This window comes from Mustelus asterias, chromosome 7, assembly GCF_964213995.1.
Source record: "Mustelus asterias chromosome 7, sMusAst1.hap1.1, whole genome shotgun sequence".
In the NCBI taxonomy this organism is placed as follows: domain Eukaryota; kingdom Metazoa; phylum Chordata; class Chondrichthyes; order Carcharhiniformes; family Triakidae; genus Mustelus; species Mustelus asterias.
In genome coordinates, this window is record NC_135807.1 from 24,789,042 (window position 1) to 24,816,092 (window position 27,051).

Below are 27,051 nucleotides of genomic sequence, written 5' to 3' on the forward strand. Positions count from 1 at the left end.
GGTGGGTGAGTGGAATCGGCTGACGTCGGTGGTGGTGGAGGCAAACTCGTTGGGGTCTTTTAAGAGACTTCTGGATGAGTACATGGGATTTAATGGGATTGAGGGCTATAGATAGGCCTAGAGGTGGGGATGTGATCGGCGCAACTTGTGGGCCGAAGGGCCTGTTTGTGCTGTGACTTTCTATGTTCTATGTTCTATCCTTTCCTTCATCCTACCTAGTGCTGCTGCCTCACAGCACCAGGGACCCAGGTTCAAATCCGACCTTGGGTGAGTGTCTGTGTGGAGTTTGCACATGGGTTTTCTCTGGGTGCTCCGGTTTCCTCCCACAGTTCAAAGATGTGCAGGTGAGGTTGAGTGGGCAGGTTAAATTGCCCCTTAGTGTGCCAAGATGTAGGGGGATTAAATACGTGGGGTTATGCGGATAGGGTGGGGTGAGCTGTTTGTACGTGGGTTTCCTCCGGGTGCTCCGGCTTCCTCCCAAAGTCCAAAGATGTGCAGGTTAGGTTGAATGGGCAGGCTAAGTTGCTGCTTAATGTTCCAAGATGTAGGGAGGTTAAATGCATGGGATTCTGGGGGTAGGGTGGGGCGAGCCTGGGTAAGATACTCTGTCAGAGAGTCGGTGTAGACTCAATGGGCCGAATGGACTGTTTCTGCGCTGTAGGGATTTTATGATCTTTTCTGCTGAAGATACTGATGAAATACCACAGGAATTTGCAGGTCTCCAGGTCCATTCCGCCAGTTTCCTTTCTTCATAATATTGTTCTCAGCTATGCCAAATCTATATAATCATAAGAGTAGGCCATTGCACCCATCAAGCCAACTCAGCCATTCAATAAGACCATGGGAGAACTGATTGTGGATTTAACTCCACAACCTGCCTGTCTCCAAAGCCCATGACCCCCTTGTCAATCAAACATTTATTGAACTCAGCCTTGAATGGCAGAGCCTCTACTACTTTCTGGGGAAGAGAATTCAGACATTCATAACCCTTTGAGAGAAGAAGTTCCTCCTCATCTCTGTCTTAAATGGGAGACCCCTTATTTTTAAAATGTGCCCCTTAGACCTAGATTGAATTATTATTGTCACATGTATTGAGACACAGTGAAAAGTATTGTTTCTTGCAAGCTGTTACAGATAAAATGAAACATGCATAGAGTACAATGGGGAGGAAGGAAAGGATAGGATGCAGAATATAGTGTTGCAGTTACTGATAGGGTGAAGAGAAAGATCAGCTGAATGTGAACATTCTTAGAGAGTTTAAAAGAGTTAGAGTACAGTTTTAAAAGCATAGAACGAGAATAAAAGATTGAATTTGAGGGTATGCTGGGGACAGTTCTCAAGAAGTTGCCACGCTCCAGCACCATCTTGTATCTTATTCACCACAAGAGAAACCATTCTCTTAGCATCTATCCTCACCTGGCATTCGCATGTGAGCACTTTCTAGTGGGATCATCAGATACTAATCCTGCTGGCTTTTTAAAAATACCTTTTTATTGCTAATGGGTGCTAAGTCCAATTGCCGTATCAGTTAAGATCAGGCAATTTAGTACAGATTGGGAATAGGACCTGAGACCTTCCCAGTCATTACCACACCACACTGTGCAATAATTTATTGAACCATTAGAGCAACAATTATTTTTAACTGGAAGAAATTAAGTAGAGATATTTCAGGATAATTACCCTTTGTTCTTTTGAGTATCTGTTCAAGTAGTTACCCCTGAACTGACCTTCTCTAAGCCTTTCGAAGATTGTCACTTACATGGTTTCTATAATGTGCATTGTCAGCAAAGCAGTAATATTGAGAAAAGAACAGCTTCATTGTCATTATGGCTGTTGTTTAACTGAGATACGTGAAGATTGTACCTATCACATGGCCGTCACCATGGAGAAACAGTCTTATTGCGGTATGCTACCATTCGCAAGGAAAACAACAGAGATGGATTTAATGGCGAAGAAAGGTCACTTAGTGAAAAAGAAAAGTGATTCAAAGGATTCACTTTGGATCTGTAGCTGTAGGGCAGTTTCTTTGCACATTGAACAACAGATGCTGAAGTCCATCCTATAAGGTCACCTACTTTTAGATTTTTCATTAATTTAGTAATTCCTGCTGAAGCATTTGTATGCAGAGTTTGCTGTGTGCATTGAAATTGTTGTTGAGTGAACTCAGCTCAAGTCCATGCACGCACTTATTGATCAAGTGGCAGGTTAGAAGGATTTGCATAGACAGATATTGGACTGGAGTGCATTAAAGAACAATGGGACAATTGAAGAATACTGATATCATCAAGCCTGAGAGCTATATTATCTTACTTATTTTGTTGCTTGTCCAGCTTTTACACAATGGATGGGATATTTTCAATAATTACACAGGGTTACCATGCTGTACAGGTTAAAAAGGCCTCTAAACTTGTTGTTGATGACTAAGCTTCGTCATGGCCATTGTATACTTCATTATAGACTCCATTAGACAAGGTCATACAAAGGAAGATGGTTGTGGTGATTGGAGGTCAGTCAACTCAGTTCCAGGACATTACTGTAGGAGTTCCTTGAGGTAGTGTCCTGGACCTTACCATCTTCATCAATGACCTTCCTTCCATCGTAAGATCAGAAGTGGGGATGTTCAGCACCATTTGCGAGTCCTTGGATACTGAAGCAGTCCATGTCCGAATGCAGCAAAACAAGAGCAACATCCAGGTTTAGGCTGACAAGTGACAAGTAACATTCACTTCATACAACTGCCAGTAAATGACCATCTCCCTTGACATTCAATGACATTACCATCACTGAAACCCCCATGATCAACATCCTGAGGGTTATTGTGGACCAGAAACTGAACTGAACTCGCCAGATAAATACTGTGGCTACAAGAACAGGTCAGAAGAATCCTGCGGTGAGTAATTCACCTCATGACTCCCCAAAACCTGTCCACCATCTACAAGTCACAAGTCAGGAGTGTGATGGAATACTTCCCACTTGCCTGGATGAGTGCAGCACCAACAGCACCCAAGAAACTTGACACCATCCACCAGGACAAAGCAGCCTGCTTGATTGGTACCCATCCATAAACATTCACTCCCTCCACCGCCAATCAACAATGGCATAAGTGTGCACCATCTGCAAGATGCACTGCAGGAACTCACCAAAGCTGCTGAGATAGCAGCTTCCAAACCCACATTTCGAAGGACAGGAGCAGCAGATACCTGGAAACACCACCATCTGGAGGTTCTCTTCCAACTCGCTAACTATCCTGACTTGGAAATATTTCACCGTTCCTCCACTGTCGCAGGGTCAAAATCCTGGAACTCCTTCCCTAACAGCACTATGGGTGTTAGGGAAGGAGTTCTCAGGGACCGCAGTGCTTCAAGAAGGCAGCTCACCACCGTCTTCTCGAGGGCAACGAGGGATGGGGAATAAATGCTGGTCTAGGCAGCAACACCCACATTCCATAGAACCATAGAACAATAGAAAATTAGAGCTCAGAAACAGGTCCTTTGGCCCTTCTTGTCTGTGCCGAACCATTTTTTGCCTAGTCCCACTGAATTGCACTTGGACTATATCCCTCCACACCCCTCTCATCCATGAACCCGTCCAAGTTTTTCTTAAATGTTAAAAGTGACCCCGCATTTACCACTTTATCTGGCAGCTCATTCCACACTCCCACCACTCTCTGCGTGAAGAAGCCCCCCTAATATTCCCTTTAAACTTTTCTCCTTTCACCCTTAACCCATGCCCTCTGGTTTTTTTCTCCCCTAGCCTCAGCGGAAAAAGCCTGCTTGCATTCACTCTATCTATACCCATCAAAATCTTATACACCTCTAACAAATCTCTCCTCAATCTTCTATGCTCCAGGGAATAAAGTCCCAATTTATTCAATCTCTCTCTGTAACTCAGCTTCTCAAGTCCCAGCAACATCCTTGTGAACCTTCTCTGCACTCCCTCCGTAAAAGAATTCTAAAATGTCACGCTCCACTTTGCAGAGATACAATATGCTTAAAATCTCGGGATGACCAGATAGTGCTACAAAAACTCCTGGTGTGCTCAGCTAATCCCTGTGAATAGTTTCTCAAATCGGATAAGATCTTCACAAGATGGATGAAAACAACTTCACATTAAAAAATGAGGCATTTCAATATCTAGCCCATATCACTGAAATACAAAAATAAAATGATGCAGATGTCGGAAATCTGAAATTAGAACAGAAAATTCTGGAAACACTCAGCAGCGATAGCAGTATCTGCGGAGAGAGAAAAACAGAGCTAACATTTCAGCTTGATAAACTTTCATCAGAACTGAAATGTTGTGCAGTACTTAGTGGAGGTGGTGGAGGTCTCTCCTGCCAGTTGCAGAGCTGGCAAGAGCAACGTGTTGCCTCTTTTAGGGAATGGACATTATATTAAACACAGGCATTGAATTAGACAGCAGCGGGCCATTCCTAGCGCAAATGACCAATGGAAATCCTGCCTGCTGAGAGCTGCCAGCCAATCAGATGCCGGCAGCTCTATGGAATGGCAGAACTAGCGGGGATGCGATGGCTGTTTTTGGTACAACACCTACCTGAGACCTGGAGTCATTGCTCGATCCCACGCCACAGTGACAGGAAGAAGTAGAGTTGCAGAATGGGGATCATGGGCGAGCGGGAGAAAGAGGTGGGCTAGTAGCTAGGGCAGGAGTGGAACTGTTGGTGAGACACCCGCATTCAGAAGGTGGGTCCCTTGATTGACTGAGTGCCTTTGAATGAAAAAAAATGATCACTATAATCGACAAATCGAGGACTATATTTCACTTGGGAACAGTAAAGAAATTGCCAAATTTCACATCGGTAAATACACCAGATTAAATTATCAAACTGCCTACAGGCAGTCAGAAATTTGTCATTTTTATACAATGATGATAGCGCATCTGATTCATTAAAGCAGAATGAATTTGACCAGTCATCTAAAAATTAATGTCTTCTGCACTCACACATCGCTTAAAACAATGGGATGGAAAACTTCTGCCCTTTGGACAGCGGTAATGGTATCAACAGAGTACTCATTAGTAAGTTGCTAAATTATCTGAGAGGAACTGACACAATAGGCGCAGTGATTGTACGTTATTTCATTCCTCCCCCGTTTGCTGATACAACAGCACATCGCTGAGCATTGTGACAGTGTAACTGGGGCCCAAGGTTTGGTGGTACACTGTCAGCAGTCACCATCATTACTCCTCGAACAGGCAAGCAACTTCTGGAATCCAGAAACTGCTGCCAATGATGCCGTGCTTCTCCACAGGCCATGCTAATGAATTCCCACAGATTGCAATCAATTAGAAATTCCTGAACTGATGTGAACTTGCCCTCCTTGCACTGTAATATCACTATTAAACACCCCTGTGAAAGGTCTGTCTTGTTAATGAGGTGTAACTGAATTTTTAATGTACTAAGTCATAACTACTGCCAAAAAGCCGTTCCACTAATATTCATCCTGAACCAAAGGGTGGAATTTTACCACCCTCCCGCTCACCACATGAATCGTAGTGGACGGGACACGGACCATGCAAAGGTCCATTGACCTTGGGTGGGATTTTCCAGTTTTGGGGCAAGCGCGGCTGTAAAATCCCGCGCTTTTCAAGTTGTTTCATGTAATTTTTTGAAAGTTTCTTTGTGACATTTCATTTTCGAATCACGATCATTTATTTCATTCTGTGCCATTTGTATGAAGTTAAAGTTTATTTATCAGTCACAAGTAAGGCTTACATTAACAAAGTAATGAAGTTACTGTGAAATTCCCCGAGTCACCACACTCCGATGTCTGCTCAGGTCAATGCACCTAACCAGCACGTCTTTCGGACTGTGGGAGGAAACCGGAGCATCCGGAGGAAACCCACGCAGACCTAGGGAGAACGTGCAAACTCCGCAAAGACAGTGACCCAAGCTGGGAATAGAACCCGGGTCCTTAGCGCTGTGAGGCAGCAGCACTAACCACTGTGCCACCGCGCCACCCAAAGTGAAGGATTATCAGTGTATTTTACTCCTTGGTTTGTTGTCTCTGTGTATACTTCAAGGTGATTTTGCGGCGATCCCCTTTGACATAAATTTGATAGATTCTTTGACATGGTGTCTGATTGAAGCTAACATTGCAGGAAGCAAATCCTGGCCAAGTGCGATCGTTTGTGGGCATTTTTCTTAGGTTGATAAAAATTTGAGAAACTGGAGAAAGGCATTATGCCCACGAGGTAACCCAACTGGCTAACTTCTCAAAATAGAGTACGTTAAGTGAGGTTACGTTTCATAGGAACATGGAAACAGAGAAATAGGGAGCAGGGGTAAGCTATTCAGCCCTTCAAGCCTGCTCCAACATTCAACATGATCATAGCTGATCCTCTGTCTTAATGTCAGTCTGCAGTGCTCTCCCCATATCCCTTGGCAGCTTCAGAGTCTAGCATATGTGGGGAGGCGATGGCCTAGTGGTATTATCGCTACACTATTCATCCAGAAACTCAGCTAATGACCAGGGTTCGAATGCCACCACAGCAGATGGTGGAATTTAAATTCACTAAAAAAATCTGGAATTAAGAAGTTACTGATGACCATGAAATGATTGTCCTAAAAACCCGTCTGGTTGACTAATGTCCTTTAGGGAAGGAAATCTGCCATCCGTACCTGGTCTGACCTGCATGCGACTCTAGAGCCACAGAAATGTGGTTGACTCTCAACTGCCCTCCAAGGGCAAATAGGGATGGGCAATAAATGCTGGCCCAGCCAGTGATGCCCATGTCCCATGAATGAATTTAAAATTTTTTTTACCAGCACGCCCACCCCGATTCTGGAGCGGGCGAGGCTTGCAGAATGGAATTCTCCATTGGCCTCGGGCGGGATTTTACGAGCCTTGCCCGAGCGAGGTCGTAAAATCCCAGCCTAGAAATCTATTTCCTTCCTCAATACATTCAGTGATTTGGCCTCCACAGCCTTTGTGCTGGAGAATTCCACAGGTTCACCACCCACTGAGTGAAAATATTTCTCCTCATCTCAACCCTGAATGTATCCTGAGACGGTGGCCCCTTATTCTAGAACCTACAGCCAAGGGAAACAACATCCCTGCATCCAATCTGTCCAACCTTGTCAGAGTTTTCTGTTTCAATTCGATATCCTCTCATTCTTCTACATTTCAGTGAATATTGGCCCAGTTGACCAATCTCTCCTCGTACAACAATCCTGCCATCCAGCAATCAGTCTGATGAACTTTTGCTGCACTCCCTGTATGGCAAGAATATCCTTTCTTAGATAAGGAGACCAAACCTGCACACGGTTCTCCCAGGTGTGGTCTGACCAAGGCCCTGGACAGCTGCAGTAAGCTAGGCCGGAATGTTACCACCGTTCATGCCGATGGGATTTTCCCATGCTTCTGCAGCGAACGGAGATTTGGCTGGGCGCCAAATTTTCCGACCTCACTGCAGCAGGAGTGAGGTGTGAACGGCCGGTAAGATCGCACCCATAACCTTGCTTAGCAAGATGGAAGCACGGATTGGGAAGTCAAGGTATCTGTGTTCTCATTCCATCTATAACAATGACATCCAACCAGCAAGGCAGTCGAGTACAACAATTACTCTTCAGTTCCTTTACACGTCCAGAAATGCATTATTTACCTGTTGGAACTGTTTATACTGTCTGATTGAATGGTCATGACTGGCAGTTAATTCCACAATTATTCTGACAGTAAAAAGGAATTCCATCTGACTTCTCTTTTATTCCCTATTTAATGTTTAACATCTGTCATGGTAACCAGCTTCCTTGACTTGACATTGTGCTCAGCCCACTTTATCTACTGCATGCGGTTTACAGTCAAGTAATAAAACAGTGAGACCGAAGAATGAGGCAGCCACAAATGTCAGTACTAACAGGGAGGCCAACAACTCGCTTCCCAGAATTCCCTGCAGTTAGCTTCCAGCAGTTCATCAACTTTACTCCATTTTAGAAATACTGATTTGCGGTGAGGTTGCCCTTCATTGCAGATTGTGGATTGTAACTTTTGATTGATGATGGGGCCAGTTCATTCGATCCTTTCAAGAGAGGAAGCTGGACGTGGCCCTTGCAGCTAAAGGGATCAAAGGGTATGGAGACAAAGTGGGAGTGGGATACTGAAAGTGCATGATCAGCCATGATCATATTGAATGGTGTTGCAGGCTCGAAGGGCTGAATGGCCTATTCCGGCACCTATTTTCTATGTTTCTATGATGCCTTGTCAATGATATAATGGTGATGTGGTTAAAAAAAAAAACTTCCGGCAGGAATGCAATAGGAATAATGGAATTCTTGCAAAATTAATGATAGGTCATTATTTGGGGCTAATGCATACTTAAAAGCTATTAGAGGTGTATCATAAGATGGCACGAAAATATACACAGATTTAGGAAACAATGAATGTTTACGTAACATGTACAAAAGTGTAAAACTTTGTCAGACATAATATGTGGAAAGGTGGAACCTTTTTTCTGTACCTTATAGAAATATTTCTCAAAACACCACTTTCTGAACAGCAGATCCAATTTTAACTGTATATCTTCATAATGATGTTAGCACCTCCTTTACCTTTTATCACATGGCACAGTACTGCTAATGTTTTGTGTGGCCTTTTCAAAAAAAATCAATGTTGTGATACCGCTATAATGGTTAGCACTAACTCCCCAAGCCAACTGACTTGAAAATGAGATGGTTGCCATAGTAATGACTAACGTTAATTCAGAATCAGTGGGACTCTTTTGAATGCCATCCTTAGCATGATGACAGGCTGATTCTGTGCTGAGACTACAACATTTTAACATGACCACAAAAAGAATTGAGACGGAAGATATAAAATAACGCTGCAGAGTGAAAGATTCAATTGCTGAAATCTATACCATGGCCTGTTATTGAAGGAATTAAGAAGGGAATTAAGAAGGGAATTATACAGGCATGTTTACAGAGAGAAGGTATGGATGACAAACTGGAAGCTGTGATTAGGCTAGGTGGATGTGTTCCAGATTTTCCCATGAAGAAAAGCAGCAGCAAAGACTGAGGGGTCAGATGGTCAGTTTCTGTGGGCTGAAATTTCAGTGGCCCATAGAATGGTGAATCTGGATGTGAAGGGATCTGGAAACTGGAGGGAAATCCCATCTGGCCAATGACATGTTTCCACCCCGATAGGAGTTGGGGTGACAGTGGGAATGTTTACCTGTAGCAGGTAACTAATTAAGCCCCTTGAGGGCCTGATGAAGGGCATTCTCCTGACACCGACTCATTTTCCAGTGTATCATAGAATCATTATAGTGAAGAAGGCCATTCGACCCATCGAGTCTGCACCGACTCTCCGAAAGAGTATCTTACAAAGGTCCATACCCAGGCATGGTGGCACAGTGGTTAGCACTGCTGCCTCACAGCGCCAGAGATGTCGGTTCAACTCCCAGTTTGGGTTACTTTCTGTGTGGAGTTTGCACGTTCTCCCCATCTCTGTGTGGATTTCCTCCGGGTGCTCCGGTTTCCTCCCACAGTCCAAAAAACATGCTGGTTAGGTGCATTGGCCATGCTAATTTCTCCTTCCTCAGTGTACCCAAACAGGCGCCGGAATGTGGCGACTAGGAGATTTTCACAGTAACTTCATTACAGTGTTAATGTAAGCCTGCTTATGACGCTAATAAATAAACTTTAAACTTACCCTGTCCTATTCCCGTAACCCCAAACATTTACCCCTCTAATCTCCTTAACCTGCAATTTTTGGACACTAAGGGGCAATTTAGCATGTCTAATCAACCTAACCTGCACATCTTTGGGAGAAAACTGGAGCACCCGGAGGAAACCCACGCAGACACGGGGAGAATATGCAAACTTCACACAGACAGTCACCCAAGGCTGGAATCAAACTCAAGTCCCTGGCGCTGTGAGGCTGTGAGTGCTAATCACCGTGCCACTATGCTACCCTGATCCATTATGTCAAGCAGCCATCAGTGAAATGGATGCATTAGTTCGGGGAACAGACAGACATTTCCGCGGCTGTAGTCTTGACTCCATTGGGTGGTGTGTTGCCTCCCTGGTGCCAGGGTTAAGGATGTGACAGACCAGCTGTAATATATTCTTCTCAGGAAAGGTGAACAGCCAGACGTCATGGTCCACTGAATTTAAGGGATTTTGAACTGAGGGTAGGAGAGTTGGGATGCAATAGAATTCAGTTCTGGGATTAGTGGCTGAGGCAGAAACTACATTGACATTCAAGGATAGATTGGATGGTGGATGAAGAGTTAAGGGGATGAATGAGGAGTGAGTATATAAAAGTTAAACTCTGACATGCACAGTTTCTGTGTCGTAACTCCTATGTACATCTGTGCTTATTATAGAGGTGGATTTGTTCCAGTTCAGACAGTGGCAATAAATCCATCTTCTAAAATTTTAATGATACATACCACTGGCACACAATGTCCTCTTAGTGACTGAAAATACATTGGCTTAAAGGCTGCTTAACATTTGTAGCTCTGTCAACCAGTTGTCCTATTATGTCTGGTTGAGTCCTTGTGTGTGAATTTTATCAATCCCTCGGTGGCAGACTAGGGTGTAGTGGGTTGATAAAATGCCAGGGAGTGACATTGGGCAGCTGCTTGATGCAGTCCCACTGCTGGGCAAAATTTCCTAAGAGTAGGAATGGCATCAGCTGTCCACCAACCAGGACCGATTTAGATACTTAAAAGGATGATTAAGGACCATTTTCCTGGACTTCTGGCGTTTCCCAGCTGGATCCTGCCATATGATAACACTGCCACTAATGCTTCTTGGGGTGGGAGGGTTTGTAGTTGATGTTCTGTTATATGCCTGCAAACCATTGTAATGTAAAGGTGCTCAGCAGAGCAAGGGTTAACATGGGACTGAAGAATAGCACTGCCCACAGTATGATATATAGAGTCACATGGTAATAGACTGAGAGAACTGCCTAGAAAGAACACTGTAGAAGCAGCCTACTTGCATGGCAACTGCACAATGCAAGAATGTAATCTGGGAATCTGTAAATAGTTAATGAGTGGGAATTTATGACCTCGCTCGTCCCAAAACCATAAACTCCCACCTAAGGTCAACGGATCTCCCCATTGTCTGCCCCTCACCCGCCCTGATTCCCATGACAGGCAGGATGGTAAAGTTCGGGCCAAAGACTACCAATAAAGGATTCATGTTTAAACATACAACTTTCAAGATCTCATCATTGATACTTCTAAAATATGCTTTATATAACATGGTTGACAGAGGTGGATATTACATCAGCAGTCACATGAAAACTGGCATTTTAAACAGTATCACAAGGTATGAAAAACTAAAGCTGGACTAGCGAGATGTGCAACTGAGAAGAAAAATTGAAGACATAGTTGAAGATGCTTTGCAGCAGGTTCAGAAGTTGAGGAACCCACCAAAATGTGGGGAAATTCTTTGTGAGACCCTCCCTGAGTGGCGTAGAGTAAAGAAAAAAATCATGGTCAGATTACAATGATGGGTGGGCAATACAAATAGGACAAGAACTGATGTGACGCTATATTAAAATACTTAGTTAAATCACGAGATAGCAATAAAAAGTACAAAAATTTACAAGACCCTGTGTAACGTGGAGTCGATAATCCTTGTCAGTTTACAGGACCAGTGAGTAGACAAAAAGTCAACGAGAAAATAAAGAGTTGAAAGAACAGTTGTCCTTGAAGATCAAATGCAAAAGGAATGTGTGACCATTCAGCAGAAGAAATGAAGACTGCCTTAAAGAGCAGAATGAAAGAAATACACAAGAAACACGAGGAGATTTTGCTAAATTCCAAGAAAACACAAGATGCAGCACATGAGTTCTGCAAAGAAAAGGAAATCTGGTCGAAGGATCTTCACATGTTGCAAGAATCCCTCCAGTCAAAGACTGGAAAATGACCAAGAAAAGAATGAATTTAACTTCACTCTGAACAAACGGGAGAACAAAAACTGTGGGCAAAGCAGACTCAGCAATGTTGTGTATTCAGGAGGAAACGGAAAGTTACAAAAAAGAAACTAAAGAGCTGAAGAAGCAACTAAATGGAAAAAAAAAGGAGGCATTGAAAGAAAAAGCCACAGATCTTTCGAAGAAGCGAGCATGTTAGGAAGCCATGAGTGGCACAATTACAGAACTAAAACAAATTAAGGTTTTGAGGGAAACAGACTTGGTCAACAGTGAATTCAAAATGAAGGACAAGGACTGTAATGACTTTAATCAGCCCATTGAAGTTGGCCTATTAGAATATGAACTCCCTGATTAAGGGGCCAATTGATGGGCCAATCAGGGATCACTTACTTTGTATAAATTTAAGAGTAAGAGTTTTGACAACACCAACAGGTGTTAAAGTCAAACAGGTTTATTTGGTAGCAAATGCCATTAGCTTTCGGAGCGCTGCTCCTTCATCAGATGGAGTGGATATCTGCTCTCAAACAGGGCATACAGAGACACAAAATCAAGTTACAGAATACTGATTAGAATGCGAATCTTTACAGCTAATCAGGTCTTAAAGATATAGACAATGTGAATGGAGGGAGCATTAGGCACAGGTTAAAGAAATGTGTATTGGGACCAAATTCACACTTCAATATGCCCACATCTTCATGCATAGGTTCGAACAAGACTTCTTCACCGCACAGGACCTTCAAACGATGCTGTACACTAGGTACATCGATGACATTTTCTTCCTTTGGACTCATGGTGAACAATCACTGAAACAACTACATGATGACATCAAAAGGTTCCATCCCACCATCAGACTCACCATGGACTACTCTCTGGAATCGGTTGCATTCTTTAACACACACATCTCCATTAAGGACGGTCACCTCAGCACCTCACTATACCGCAAGCCCACGGATAACCTCACGATGCTCCACTTCTCCAGCTTCCACCCTAAACACGTTAAAGAAGCCATCCCCTACAGACAAGCCCTCCGTATACACAGGATCTGCTCAGATGGGGAGGATCGCAACAGACAGATGCCCTCATAAGAACAGGATATGGCGCTCGACTCATCGATTGACAGTTCCGACACACCACAGCGAAAAACCGCACCGACCTCCTCAGAAGACAAACACGGGACACGGTGGACAGAGTACCCTTCGTCGTCCAGTACTTTCCCGGAGCGGAGAAGCTATGGCATCTCCTCCAGAGCCTTCAACATGTCATTGATGAAGACGAACATCTCACCAAGGCCATCCCCACACCCCCACTTCTTGCCTTCAAACAACCGCACAACCTCAAACAGACCATTGTCCGCAGCAAACTACCCAGCCTTCAGGAGAACAGTGACCACAACACCACACAACCCTGCCACAGCAACCTCTGCAAGACGTGCCGGATCATCGACACGGATGCCATCATCTCACGTGACAACACCATCTACCAGGTATACGGTACCTACTCTTGCAACTCGGCCAACGTTGTCTCCCTGATACGCTGCAGGAAAGGATGTCCCGAGGCATGGTACATTGGGGAAACCATGCAGACGCTACAACAACGGATGAATGAACACCGCTCGACAATCACCAGGCAAGACTGTTCTCTTCCTGTCGGGGAACACTTCAGCGGTCACGGGCATTCAGCCTCTGATCTTCAGGTAAGCGTTCTCCAAGGCGGCCTTCACGACACACGACAGAGCAGAATCGCTGAGCAGAAACTGATAGCCAAGTTCCGCACACATGAGGACGGCCTAAAACGGGATCTTGGGTTCATGTCACACTATCGGTAACCCCCACAGCTTGCCTCCTGGACTTGCAGAATCTCACTGGCTGTCCTGTCTGGAGACAATGCACATCTCTTTAACCTGTGCCTAATGCTCCCTCCACTCACATTGTCTGTATCTTTCAGACCTGATTAGCTGTAAAGATTCGCATTCTAATCAGTATTCTGTAACTTGATTTTGTGTCTCTGTATGCCCTGTTTGAGAGCAAATATCCACTCCATCTGACGAAGGAGCAGGGCTCTGAAAGCTCACGGCATTTGCTATCAAATAAACCTGTTGGACTTTAACCTGGTGTTGTTAAAACTGTTATTGTGTTCACCCCAGTCCAACGCCGGCATCTCCACATCATAAATTCAAGAGTGTCAGTTCCTCCTGAAGGTAGATTGCTGACTGATAGCCCTCTGCATTCTGCTGTTGGAATTGTAAATAAAGAGACTCTAGTGAATCTGCCTCTGTAAACTTATTACAATGACAAAGTTCTGTTGAAAGGAAGAAGAGACAGAAATAAGATCGGGAAATCTAAATCCGACATGGAAGCACATAGCACTAGAACAAGAAATAGCTGAGCTGAATGAAATGATACATAGGCTTGTAAATTGACCTGAGAATAAAACAGCAGATAAATGTTTGGCTGAAATTGTGAAACAAGAGGAAATGAAAGTTCCATTTGTGAAACGTCTATGTCCAGTAAGAACATTGTGGACACCAAGGAAAAAGGAATTAACTCCACTGTCAGAATGAATGGAGCAAAGGGACAGACCCAAAGGGATTTTCCGGCCGCGCTCACCCCAAGACCAGAAAATCCCATCCAAGGTCAATGGACCTTTGCATGGTCTGTGTCCCACCCGCTACCATTCCCGTGGCAGGCGGGATGGGAAAATTCCGCCCAACGTGTCCAAAAAAAACAGACGAGCTGTTAATAAAGAGAAATGCAACTCAAAGGAGTGAAAAAGTGGATCTAATGGAGAAAGCTAAGTATTAGAAACAAACATACTAGCACCATTCATCCAAACATTGCAGACCAAGATGTGGAAGAGCTGTTGAGCCTCTGGACCGTCTGGATTTATAAAGTCAGAGACTTGAGATGGGGGAGCAGGGGTATCAAGTAAATATTGTATTACAAATCATTATACCCCTTTGGAAAGGAAAGTTTTCTTTTGAGAGGAAGGAGGTATGTTGTAAAATGTGCCCGCATGCTATTGTAATGTAAAGGTGCTTGGCAGAGCAAGGGTTAGCATGGGACTGGAGAATAGTATCGCCTAGGGTATGATGTATAGACTCACATAGTAATATATTGAGAACAGTCTTGAGAGAAAACTCTCAGAGCAGCCTCCCTGCACAGCAGCAGCACGAGGCAAGACAGTAACCTGGGATCTGTAAATAGTTAAAGACTACCGATAAATGGATTTATTTTAAATACACAAGTCCCAGGAACTCTTCATTGAGACATCTAAGGAACCCATAATAGAGAAATCAGTGCTATAGGTTTCATGGCCCAAGGCAGAAGGTTTTTCTTCCAACTGCCCAGGGCCTGCCTGCTTGCTCCTGGCAAAAAATGCAACTCTCTGCTACCACTGCGAGGACACTTCAAAGTGGAGGCAACCTTGGGTGTCCCTTGCTGCGCCAGCCAAGGCCACCTCTTTCCGCTGGTGCTGCTGAGGCTGCAGAGCAGCCAGCGCAGATTGGGCAGGCAGTATGGAAGGGCCCACCCGTCACACTAAATTGGTGGCCCGCCCCATCCGCTGGGTCTTGATTGCGACCTCCTCCAGGCAATTTTCTTTTTCCGTATTCATTTGCAGGATGCGGGCATCGCTGGCTAGGCCAACATTGATTGCCCATCCCTGGACAATTTGACTAGAGAAATTCCCGCGTTCCATCCAATGGACTCCCCAAACAGCCACACTTCAATTGTTAAAAAAAATAAGCGAAATGTATTGAGGAACACAAGCGAAACGGTGAGATTCAATACCTTATACATGGTGGCTAAAGCTAACAGGGACACATAATTAAGTCGGCAACTGACAGAGAAGCTACCAATGACACAGCTTGAGTAGTAAGACCCTGACATTTTATGTTTTGACTTAATAAAAAGTAGTGTGCATAATATTTCAAATCATTGACACATTGCTTGTCTGTGCCTTTTAATTTCAGGAATACCACAGTGCTGAATTCCAAGATAATCTCTGTTCTTGTGAAACCTTCACCAAAATCTTTACCCAGCCCTTTGGAAATTGAATTTTCTCACCTATATAACGTAAGTCATGTTCTCAAATCAGAATGATTCTGTCCACAATGCTTCAAATTAGGCTCATTTGGGACTGTCCCCCATAAGTGCAGATTTTATTCAGAATTGTAAAGAAATGAAAATAATATTTTGCTACCAAAAATAATTCGTGAGAAACAGCCTTTGGTTAACTGTGAGGCATCTGGGTGGGCATCGACCGTGCGTTGTGTGTAGAAAGGGTCACAAGTTATTCCGGTCTTGCCAAGGATACTGAAATATAGTACATAAACTGGAATGTGGTTCATTAATCCCTGTGCAGTGTTCTGGCATTTACAAAAAAAAAAGATTTTTCAGTCTTGCTAATGTACATGTGAGAACTGAGAGGTCACGAACAAGATTCTTCAGCCTCCCAGCTGCATGTTTCCCACTGGCGAGAGGTGGCACATTGTTTGCTACTGGTGGGATTCTCTGATCCTGACGCTGTCAATGTGAATTTCCATTGAGGTCACCCCATGCCGGCGGGAAACCGGCGGAGACTTCTGGCCCACATCTTGATTCTTTAATTTGATCCCCCCTCAATTATTCCAGTACAGTGAAATCCTCCAGACAACCATTTATTTTGAGTTTTTAGTTTAAATAATAAATGTGCTCGAAATCATGTAAGTATGCCTATTACCATGTCCCCATTAATTTAGTTTGGATCACATTATGTATTCTGAAGTGCCTATTAACAGTAATGCCATGCTTGAAGGAGCTCTTCAAGGGAACAAAAACTTGACTGATTTGCTCTTTTTAAATGCCATATTTTCAGTGCCTTCTTATTATCATTTTCCCAACGTTGCTGTTTGTAATTCAGATCTAAACAAAAGCAAATAAATAAAGTAGTAAGTAAAACCTCCTAAAAGTGATTATGAAACTTCAGGATTGTTGCAAAAACTCAATAGATTCATGATGCCCTTTAGGTAAAGCAAATCTGTTGTCCTTACCTGACCTGGTCAACATGTGCCACACCACTGTGGTTGACTCCTAACTGCCCTATGTAATGGTCTAGCAAACATTTCATTTGTACCTTGATCAACAAAAATGTGACAGGTTATGGGAGGTGGGCAGGAATGTGGGGTTGAGGTTACAATCAGATTAGCTGTGATCTTATTGAATGGCCAAATGGCCTACTCCTGCTCTTAATTCGTATGTTCCTGCGTATAAAACCACTCGGGTGGCACGATGGCACAGTGGTTAGCACTGCTACCTCACAGCGCCAGGGATCTAGATTCAATTCCTGGCTTGGGGCACTGTCTGTGTGGAGTTTGCATGTTCTCCCCGTGTCTGCAGGGGTTTCCTCCAGGTGCTCCGGTTTCCTCCCACAGTCCGAAAGACGTGCTGGTTATGTGCATTGGCCATGCTAATGTTCTCTCTCAGTGTACCTGAACAGGCGCTAGAGTGTGGCGACTAGGGGACTTTCACAGTAACTTTAATGCAGTGTTAATGTAAGCCTACTTGTGACACTAATTAATAAGCTAAACTAAAAACTCACTGATGCGCGATTAAATCACTCGGGAGGCTAGATTGTACCCGGGAAATAAAGGCTTTTATTACTGACAAGAATGGAGCACACTGTATACAATACAATCCCAGACTAAAGGGTCTCCAGGCAGTGCAGTGACCTTTATACTTCCCCTGGTAGGCGGAGCCAACTGGAATGTACCACAGAACAATATCACCAGGTAGAACAGCCCAACCCTAACACCAACAGTAATTACAGTAACATATCTACAAACCCCATAGTGCTGACCATCCATGGCTCAGCACTCATAGTGGTAACCAACTATGGTTCACCACACTCACCCACCTGAGTTCTACCACCTCACCCACCACGGAATTGGAGCATGCGAGGGGGGAAAACGGAAATGTCCGTTGACTTCAGGTGGGAATTTCTGGTCTCAGTTGAGCGAGACTAAAATCCTGCCCACCATGTCCAGAAATACTTTGAGCTGAATTTTATGTGCCCTGGGGCGGGATAGCAGATGGCAGGGGAGGGACTTAAAATCAGTGCCATGAAACAGGGCCATTGCATTGCAATTTTACCTTTGATGGGGGAGGCTGGTGCTGTGTCCAATAAAAGATGTTGACTGGGTGTGATGACTTCAGCCAGGCTAATGAAGTTGGTTTGCCAGAGTCTGAACGACCTCATTAGCCTGGCTGAAGTCATCACATTGGGCAAGGGATGTCATTTGTTTGGGCATCCTGTATCAATTGAGGGAACCCCCTCACAACATATAACCTGCCACTGGGTTTCCTCCACTCCTCCCTCTCTCCGCCGAGCCTAGCCCAGCATCCCCTTCAGAGGGGCCTGCCTGCCAAGCCTGGGTGATACCCCAGACTCACCTTCTCCAAGGTTCCATTAGTGTCTCCTCTTTGGGACTGGACACAGTCCCAGGAGCGGCCATTGCGTCCAATGGCAATTGTGTGCCAAATGTGGCAGCAAAGATTTCTTTTCAGATGGGGGGGGGGGGGGTGGAAGTCCCAATTCAAACCAATTAAAAGCCCAATGACCTTTATATGGCTGCTTAAGCTGGCCAAGCGCAAATAGACTTTTTTATTCTTTTGTGGGGCATGAGTATCGCTGGCTGGCCAGCATTTATTGCCCATCCTTAGTTGCCCTTGTTTGGAGGGCATTTGAGAGTCAACCACGTTGCTGTAGCTCTGGAGTCACATGTAGGCCAGGCCAGGTAATGATGGCAGATTTCCTTCACTAAGGACATTAGTGAACCAGATGGGTTTTTCCCGAAAATTGACAATGATTTTAAGGTCATCAGATTCTTAATTCCAGACTTTTTTTATGGAATTCAAATTGCACCATCTGCCGTGGTGGGATTTGAACCCGGGTTCTCAGAACATTAGCTAAATGTCAGGCGATAATGCCACTAGGCCATCGCCTCCCACTATCATCCATGACTTTGACACTGCGAGGCAAGGATCCTGTCATCTGCTTTACCCACCAGTAGGTACACTTTCAGGGAAGTATTTGAATTCCAAGTTCTTTCAGATCCTTCTGTGTTTGAGAGTGCCTTTGTTGGCAGGAGATCCACCCAGATTGACGTGAGAGTGCTGAGGTCAATGCATCTGATCTGGGAGCTCCTCACTTCTTGGTGTTCGCATGAATGATGGGAATAGCTGATCACGCTGACTGACCTCTGCCTCCATTGGGCCCAATTTTATTCCTATTGGAACAAAGCGTTTCGTCGAGATGCAGGGCCCTGCCAAATTTACTCTGGCGATGCATGTAATCTGAATTAAGGAGGGAATTAATTAGCACTAGACAAGGGCTCAGCAGGAATTTCAACCCACATGCGATTTATTGTTCACGTTGTGTCACCTTGGGTAGAATCCGCTCTGTTTTAAAAAGTGTTAATTTTATTTAACAGGGTACCACAAACCAGTCGTGCATCGCGTGGGACGAAACAGACACGTAAGTCTTTTAAAATGTAAAATTCAGTCTGCTAACTAAACATGACCTCAAATGACAGGGCGTTAAGTTCAATTAAAAGTTTAAAAAGATAATTCACTCATTTCAAAAAGAGATTTGATGTCGGCAAATTTTGTTAATGGAGTCATTAAAAAAAAAATCTACCAGGAATTTCCTTTCTAGTTTATTTTTTAAGTTTGCTTTCCTCATCCTCTCAATGCGCCGATTGATGAATTGGGAATGATATATTTATGTCTCTAATTCCCTGGCATGAAATCCAAGTCTGATGTTTTAAGTTTCCTGTACACTTTGTTTATTTCTGTTTCGGGCGGTTCCTCCCTACTACCCAACCCCCAGCCCCTCTCGCCCTTTTAAGGGGCTGCCCCTTTTACTTTGCCCCTCAATTTGTTTGACTTAGTTTCTTTGATTAGCCAAAAAGATGGGCTAATCAAATCCAAGCAACCATACTTCTCATGGGAGCCTCGGCAGTCAGTGTTGGATTCATCACAAGGATGACAAAGCCAAGTCTAATCCTGCTCTCAGTTGTTGCTCACATTTGCACTTTCCAGTGGGAGCAGGAGCTAATTTCCTCCTTTTCCAGCTCCTGCTCTCAACTGAAATCAGCACAGATCGACAAACAAAGTTGAGATGCTTCTGGGAATGGCTCAGCATCACACAGGCTGCTCACACATCCATCAGGGAAGGACACTTTACTCATTCCAATTGCTGCGATATTATTATGAAAAGCTCCTTTGTATTATTGTATCATTATGGGTGTTATTATTTTGGTTGATTTGCAAGGTACCCGAAAGCAAAAAAAAAATATTTTCATGGAGATTTTGAGCCTTAAATGAGTATTGGGAAGTTTTAATCGAAGCAGTTTTTCAGTTGGCACGTATAATGATGTTCATCAGGTCATTCTTGTCAACTTTATTTGTACGTTCCATCACTTTTGCGTAATAAGAAGTCTCACAACACCAGGTTAAAGTCCAACAGGTTTAAACTTCTAAGAGACTTCTTGCTGTGCCCACCCCAGTCCAATGCCAGGCACCTTTTGCATAATATTTAGATAAGGAAACACAAATGCCCTGGAACTGCCGGCGTCGAGATTCATCAACATCACTTGCTCGCTTAGTGCAACCTCTGTCATCTTTTTGGCTGATGGGTGAACGGGTCTGAGTGCAACAGCTAGACTCAGCTTTATCCAGCTCCAGGGAATCAAATAAATGGTTCCCATGAATTGTGTATGTGGGTAAATAAAGCAGTAAAGGTGAGATCAAACTGGTTGAATTCCATCAAGCTGAGAAGAATGAATTGAAGCTTAACTGGCTGTACCATGACAAATACATTGTGAAAAATGAAAGTCTGCATCACATCCATACGAAATATGATATGTGTCTGCTCTGGTCTGATGAACTCTGAAGCCGTGACAGCCAGTATTTGATTCACACTAAAATCCAACGTGCATAAATGAAACTAAAAACTTACTGTTTTCCTGACCATTCCACACATTATACTTCAGCAGTAAGAAGTCTCACAACACCAGGTTAAGACTTCTTTCTGTGCCCACCTCAGTTCAACGCTGGCATCTCCACACACTGGCTATGCTTCAGCATATTTTCTTCTGATTATTTTTCCTCCCTTTTGTTTTATCCCTTCCAACGTTTCACTTTCCTCTGTTGAAGACTCAGCATATCAGGGTACAGATGGATGAGGTGATGGTAGCCTTACGTTACCCACCCTAGTGGTCGATCTTCATGTATGAAGATCTTCATGTTGGTAAGCTATTTGACCCTGGAAGTGCAGTTCTGTGCTCACCCAAAATCTATATGCTCTGTGTAGCATGGAGACACGAGAGATCAGGAAATACCACACCCCCAATTACTAATCCTTAACAGCTAGTGGGCGGCACGGTGGCACAGTGGTTAGCACTGCTGCCTCACAGTGCCAGGGACCTGGGTTCAATTCTGGCCTCAGGTGACTGTGTGGAGTTTGCACATTCTCCCCGTGTCTGCGTGGATTTCCTCTGGGTGCTCCAGTTTCCTCCCACACTCCAAAGATGTGCGGGTTAGGTTGATTGGCCATGATAAATTGACCCCAGTGTCAGAGGGATTAGCAGGGTAAATGTGTGGGGTTACGGGAATAGGGCCTGGGTGGGATTGTGGTCAGTATACAGACTCAATGAGCCGAATGGCTTCTTTCTGTACTGTAGGGATTCTATGAAAAAAGTAGCCGTTAAATATTTGTTGCCCGTTTGAATCCCAGCACATAGAATTCTCTAGCCTTTGGGTACGGCGCGATAATGGCAAGAATCACTACTGGTCTTCATCAACAGAGACCAGACGCAATGGTTATGCCGGGTGGGCTTGAAGGCAACTGAAGCCCTCATGTGGTCAAGGGCATGGCCGGGCATGTTGCCTTTGGCAGTGCCCACATGACGGGGCCCACCTGGCACACTGGCGGTGCCCACCGAACACTCTGGCAATGGCCACTGGACAACCCAGCAGTGCCAGTTGGGCACCACTATGTGCTATTTGGACACTGCGGGGGTGCCAATTGGGCACCACCTGTGTGCTGTTGCAGTGCCATGGGTTGGGCCTGAGTGGGGGCGATGATGTGGGGAAATATGCAGGGGGGGGAAGCTATGCAGTGGGGGTCATGCAGGGGTGGATCATGTCAGGGATCATGATGGGAAGCATGTCGAGGTTAGACAGGGGGACACATTGGGAGGGCCCTGATGCACTGATACCGGTGACCCGTGTCAGGGAGGGGTGGTAGAACGTGCCGCCGATGAGGGGCGCAGTCCCGATGTCCGTGGCAGGAGGGTGGTAGTCTCCCATTGCACTCTGAGATCGGGACACCCTTGCAAAATGGTGCCCAAACACTCTAAAGCCAGGCTCACCGGTGTGCTGAGGTCCCCCCTCCCCACCGTCCGGAGTAATGGCGCAAATCTCCCAACTGTCCAAAGAAGTGACTGTGTGGGGAAGGACTGCGGTGCAGAGTGCATCTGAGAGACCGGTGCGGATCACTCCATTATTCTCACCGTTGTGACAATTGTGAGAATTCCACCCTGTGTCTTCTACCTGTTGACTTTGCCTCCTGAACAGAGTTCAGTGTACTTGGCAGCCACCATAAGGCTTAAGAAATGCAAACCCCCACAATAGAACTGGCCAGGTCAGGAATACAGAGTGCAGGCTGTAAATCCAGCCCAATGTCTTTGTTCTATATTTTGTGATATATTCCAAGAAACTGCTATTGCTCCTGCAGTTTCAACGTTCTCTGTGCATATTGAGCTGGATTTAGAAATAGCCCCACTGGCCAATGTGTCAGTTCCCTAGCTCTATTCTGCTTCTGGGCCAGTTTTGCAGAGGCAGGATAGGGTGAGGGCAGGCCACCCATAAACATGCAGTAAGTAGATAACCAGCTGATCATATGCATTAAGAGTCACGATGGGCTGAAGGGCCTCTTTCTGTGCTGTAAAACTCTCTGACTCTATAACCTGCGACCAATTCAAGGAGGCTGACCAGAATGTTCTAGTTGACCTTTCCTGCAGGGGCAGCGGCCAGGTTAGGCACTTGAAGGTGGCCTCCCTTCAGCATGCTGAGAGACCAGTGCTCCAGGTGGTCGTAGGGGTCTCCGCTGCCTGCTTGGGTGCAGGAGCAGCCACAGGGTGCTCTGTACAGCGGCCCATCCCCACCCACAATGGCAAGCTGGCTGTTGGACCAGTATTGTAAGTTAAGATTTTAAAAAACGTTGGAGAGAGGGTTCTTTACTCACCCTCTCTCTTTCTTAGCGTCTATCACACGGTACTGCGCCTTATAAGCTGGAAGTCCTCCGATTGGACATCCAGCTTTGGGAGCCGGACATTCTCTCTAATCTCTCTAACCGTGGGTGGCACGTTGGTTAGCATTGCTGCCTCACAGTGCCAGGGACCTGGGTTCAATTCTGGCCTCGGGTCACTGTCTGTGTGGAGTTTGCACATTCTCCCCCTGTCTGTGTGGGTTTCCTCCGGGTGCTCCAGTTTCCTCCCACAGTCCAAAGATGTGTGGGTTAGGTTGATTGGCCATGCTAAATTGACCCTTAATGTCAGAGGATTAGCGGGGTAAATATGTGGCGTTACGGGGATAGGGTCTGAGTGGGATTGTGGTTGATGCAGACTCGATGGGCTGAACAGCCTTCTTCTGCACTGTAGGGATTCTATCATTCCAATTGAATGACAAACCTGTTTTCAGTCTTATAAAGGGGATGCCCAATGAAAAAAATCAGACTGACCTAACACCGCCATGCCCACCGCCGCGCCCGCCGCCACGCCCAACATGTTTGAGACTTGGAAACAGTCCCGTGCTTTGTTTCCTGCCCCTGAAGGAAATTTCAACCCAAAGTTTTTTTCCCTGTTCCCCCACCATTAATGCCGTGCCAACAGATACTAGAGGGGATGGTGGCCTGGTGGTATTATCGCTCGACTATTAATCCAGAAACTCAGCTAATGTTCTGGGAACCCGAGTTCGAATCCCGCCATGGCAGATGGTGGGATTTGGATTTAATAAAAAGTATTTGGAATTAAGAATCTACTGATGACCATGTGGTGAACCATAGATGGTTACCACTATGGGTACTTGTACATATGTTACTCTTGTTACTGTTGGGGTTAGGGTTGGGGTGTTCCACCTGTTATCATTGTTTATGTGGTACACTCCGTTCGGCTCCGCCTTCTTACAGGAGTATAAAGGTCACTGCTACTTCCTAGTAGCCCTTAGTCTGGGATAGTATTGTTAAGTAGTGTACTCCAATCTTGTGGTGAATAAAAGCCTTTATTCCCGGGTACATCCTAGCCTCCCGTGTGAATCAATCGCGCATCAGACCATGAAACCATTGTCGATTGTCTAGAAAGCCCATATGTTTCATTAATATCGTTTAGGGAAGGAAATCTGCCATCTCTACCTAGTCTAGCCTACACGTGACTGCAGAACCAAAGCAACATCATTTAGCAAAATCGAAATGAAATACACCTATGTGTAATAATAAACAAATATCATCAGTGGTTTGCAGTTTATGACTTTATATGACCGACTCTGCCAGTTTTTGGTCAGTTTCAGACATTCGGTAGCAAAGATTTTTTTTTTTATTCATTCATGAGACATAGGCTGGCTGGCCAACATTTATTGCCCATTCTTAGTGGCCCGAGGGCAGTTAAGAGCCAACCACATTGATAGATAGAATCCTACAATGCAGAAGGAGGCCATTCGGCCCATCGAGTCTGCACTGACCACAATCCCACTCAGGCCCTATCCCCATAAACCCTTCCATTTACCCGCTAGGGTAAATTGTTTTGTTTCTTAAAGACTGGATTAGTTGTAAGTATTCGCATTCCAACCATTATTCATGTAAATTGAGTCTGTGTCTTATAAGTTCTGTTTGTGAACAGAATTCCCACTCACCTGAAGAAGGGGCTCAGAGCCTCGAAAGCTTGTGTGGCTTTTGCTACCAAATAAACCTGTTGGACTTTAACCTGGTGTTGTTAAACTTCTTACAATAAATGTTGGCCAGCCAGCCTATGTCTCATGAATGAATAAAAAAATCTTTGCTACCGAATGTCTGAAACTGACCAAAAACTGGCAGAGTCGGTCATATAAAGTCATAAACTGCAAACCACTGATGATATTTGTTTATTATTACACATAGGTGTATTTCATTTCGATTTTGCTAAATGATGTTGGTAATGATTTCACAATTTTGTTGCGATGTTTATTGAATTGACTCTGCATGAAGCCTTATATGAACATCAGGGACAAGGGAAGCTTCAGCAGGCGCACTCAGAGCTGCATTGGTGGTATTTCCGTGAATGGATATTTTTAATTTCTGCAGTTAGTTATTAATCAGATTTGCGGACTTCAATGGAGATAAAAACCAGGCGGGATCTAAAACGGGCTGCTGAATTTTCTACCATCCGTTTAACACGAATGCCTAGCGTCAAAATCGACTCCAGAGAGTGGCATTTTTAGCTGTTACTCCAAATGGGTTAATCAAAGAAATAGCTGGAGTCCTGTCCAACTATACAGGGGGTTGGAGTTTAAGAGCCGTGGGGTTATGCTGCAACTGTACAGGACCTTGGTGAGACCACATTTGGAATATTGTGTGCAGTTCTGGTCACCTCACTATAAGAAGGATGTGGAAGCGCTGGAGGGAGTGCAGAGGAGATTTACCAGGATGCTGCCTGGTTTGGAGGGTAGGTCTTATGAGGAAAGGTTGAGGGAGCTAGGGCTGTTCTCTCTGGAGCGGAGGAGGCTGAGGGGAGATTTATAAAATGATGAAGGGGATAGATAGAGTGAACGTTCAAAGACTATTTCCTCGGATGGATGGAGCTATTACAAGGGGGCATAACTATAGGGTTCATGGTGGGAGATATAGGAAGCATATCAGAGATAGGTTCTTTACACAGAGAGTGGTTGGGGTGTGGAATGGACTGCCTGCAGTGATAGTGGAGTCAGACACTTTAGGAACATTTAAGTGGTTATTGGATAGGCACATGGAGCGCACCAGGATGATAGGGAGTGGGATAGCTTGATCTTGGTTTCAGATAAAGCTCGGCACAACATCGTGGGCCCAAGGGCCTATTCTGTGCTGTACTGTTTTATGTTCTACACACACATTTGTTCTCCTCCCAACTGGTACGTGTGTCTATGCTTATCTGGGTGGGGAGGATTAGCCAATGTTCCATTTCCTAATTGCACTCCAGTGACTTCTCTTGGATGGTGCATGCAGCTGCCAGATGAGAGCCCCATTATTTTGAGTCCCTCTTCAAGAATTGTCTTTCCCCATACCAGGCAGCATCTCCATGGAAATTGTGCTGCAATGTCTCTATTGCATCAATATCCTTCAAGTGGAACCCAAATCTGCGCACGGCACTCTGCGTTCTTGCTCATGATTTTGTATGGGTTTGCTTTTATACTACGAACAATACAGCACAGGAACAGTCCCTTCGGCCCACCAAGCCTGCGCCGATACACGGTTTCTATCTCTCTGTTCGCCTCCCATTCATATGTTTACCAAGATATGCCTTGAACATTGCTAATGTGCCTGCTTCCACCACCTCCACTGTCAGTGTGTTCCAAGCATCCACCGCCCTCTGTGTGAAAAACGTTCCCCGCACGTCTCCCCTAAACTTACCACCTTTCACCTTAAACCTGTGCCTTCTTCTAGTTGACCTTTCCATCCTGGGACAAAGCCTCTGACTATCCACCCTGTCTATGCCTCTCATAATTTTGTAGACCTCTATCAGGTCGCCCCCCCCCCCACCTCCGTCTTTCCAGCAAAAACAATCCGAGTTTATTCAACCTCTTCTCATAGCTGAAACGCTCCAGACCAGGCAACATCCTGGTAAACCTTCTTTTCACCCTTTCCAAAACATTCATGTCCTTCTGGTACTGTGGTGACCAGAACTGCACGCAATATTCCAAATGTGGCCTAACTGAAGTTTGATACAGCTGTAATATAACTTGCCAACTTCTATTCTCGATGCCCCGGCCAATAAAGGCCACCTTATCCACCCATGTTGCCACTTTCAGGGATCCGTGGACCTGTATGCCTAGATCCCTCTGTATGTCAATGCTCCTAAGGGTTCTGCCATTTAGTGTAT

At 44.9% G+C, this 27,051-nt stretch overlaps 1 protein-coding gene across 1 annotated transcript in view; it reads left to right on the top strand.

The window, feature by feature from the left end:
• Positions 1–27,051, top strand: part of adgrb1a (adhesion G protein-coupled receptor B1a) — a 650,625-nt gene that overhangs the window by 335,727 nt on the left and 287,847 nt on the right. The window contains exons 20-21 of the mRNA XM_078216994.1: positions 15,877–15,979; positions 19,375–19,418. Coding sequence (XP_078073120.1) covers positions 15,877–15,979; positions 19,375–19,418 — 147 coding nt within the window. The remainder of the gene's footprint in view (positions 1–15,876; positions 15,980–19,374; positions 19,419–27,051) is intronic.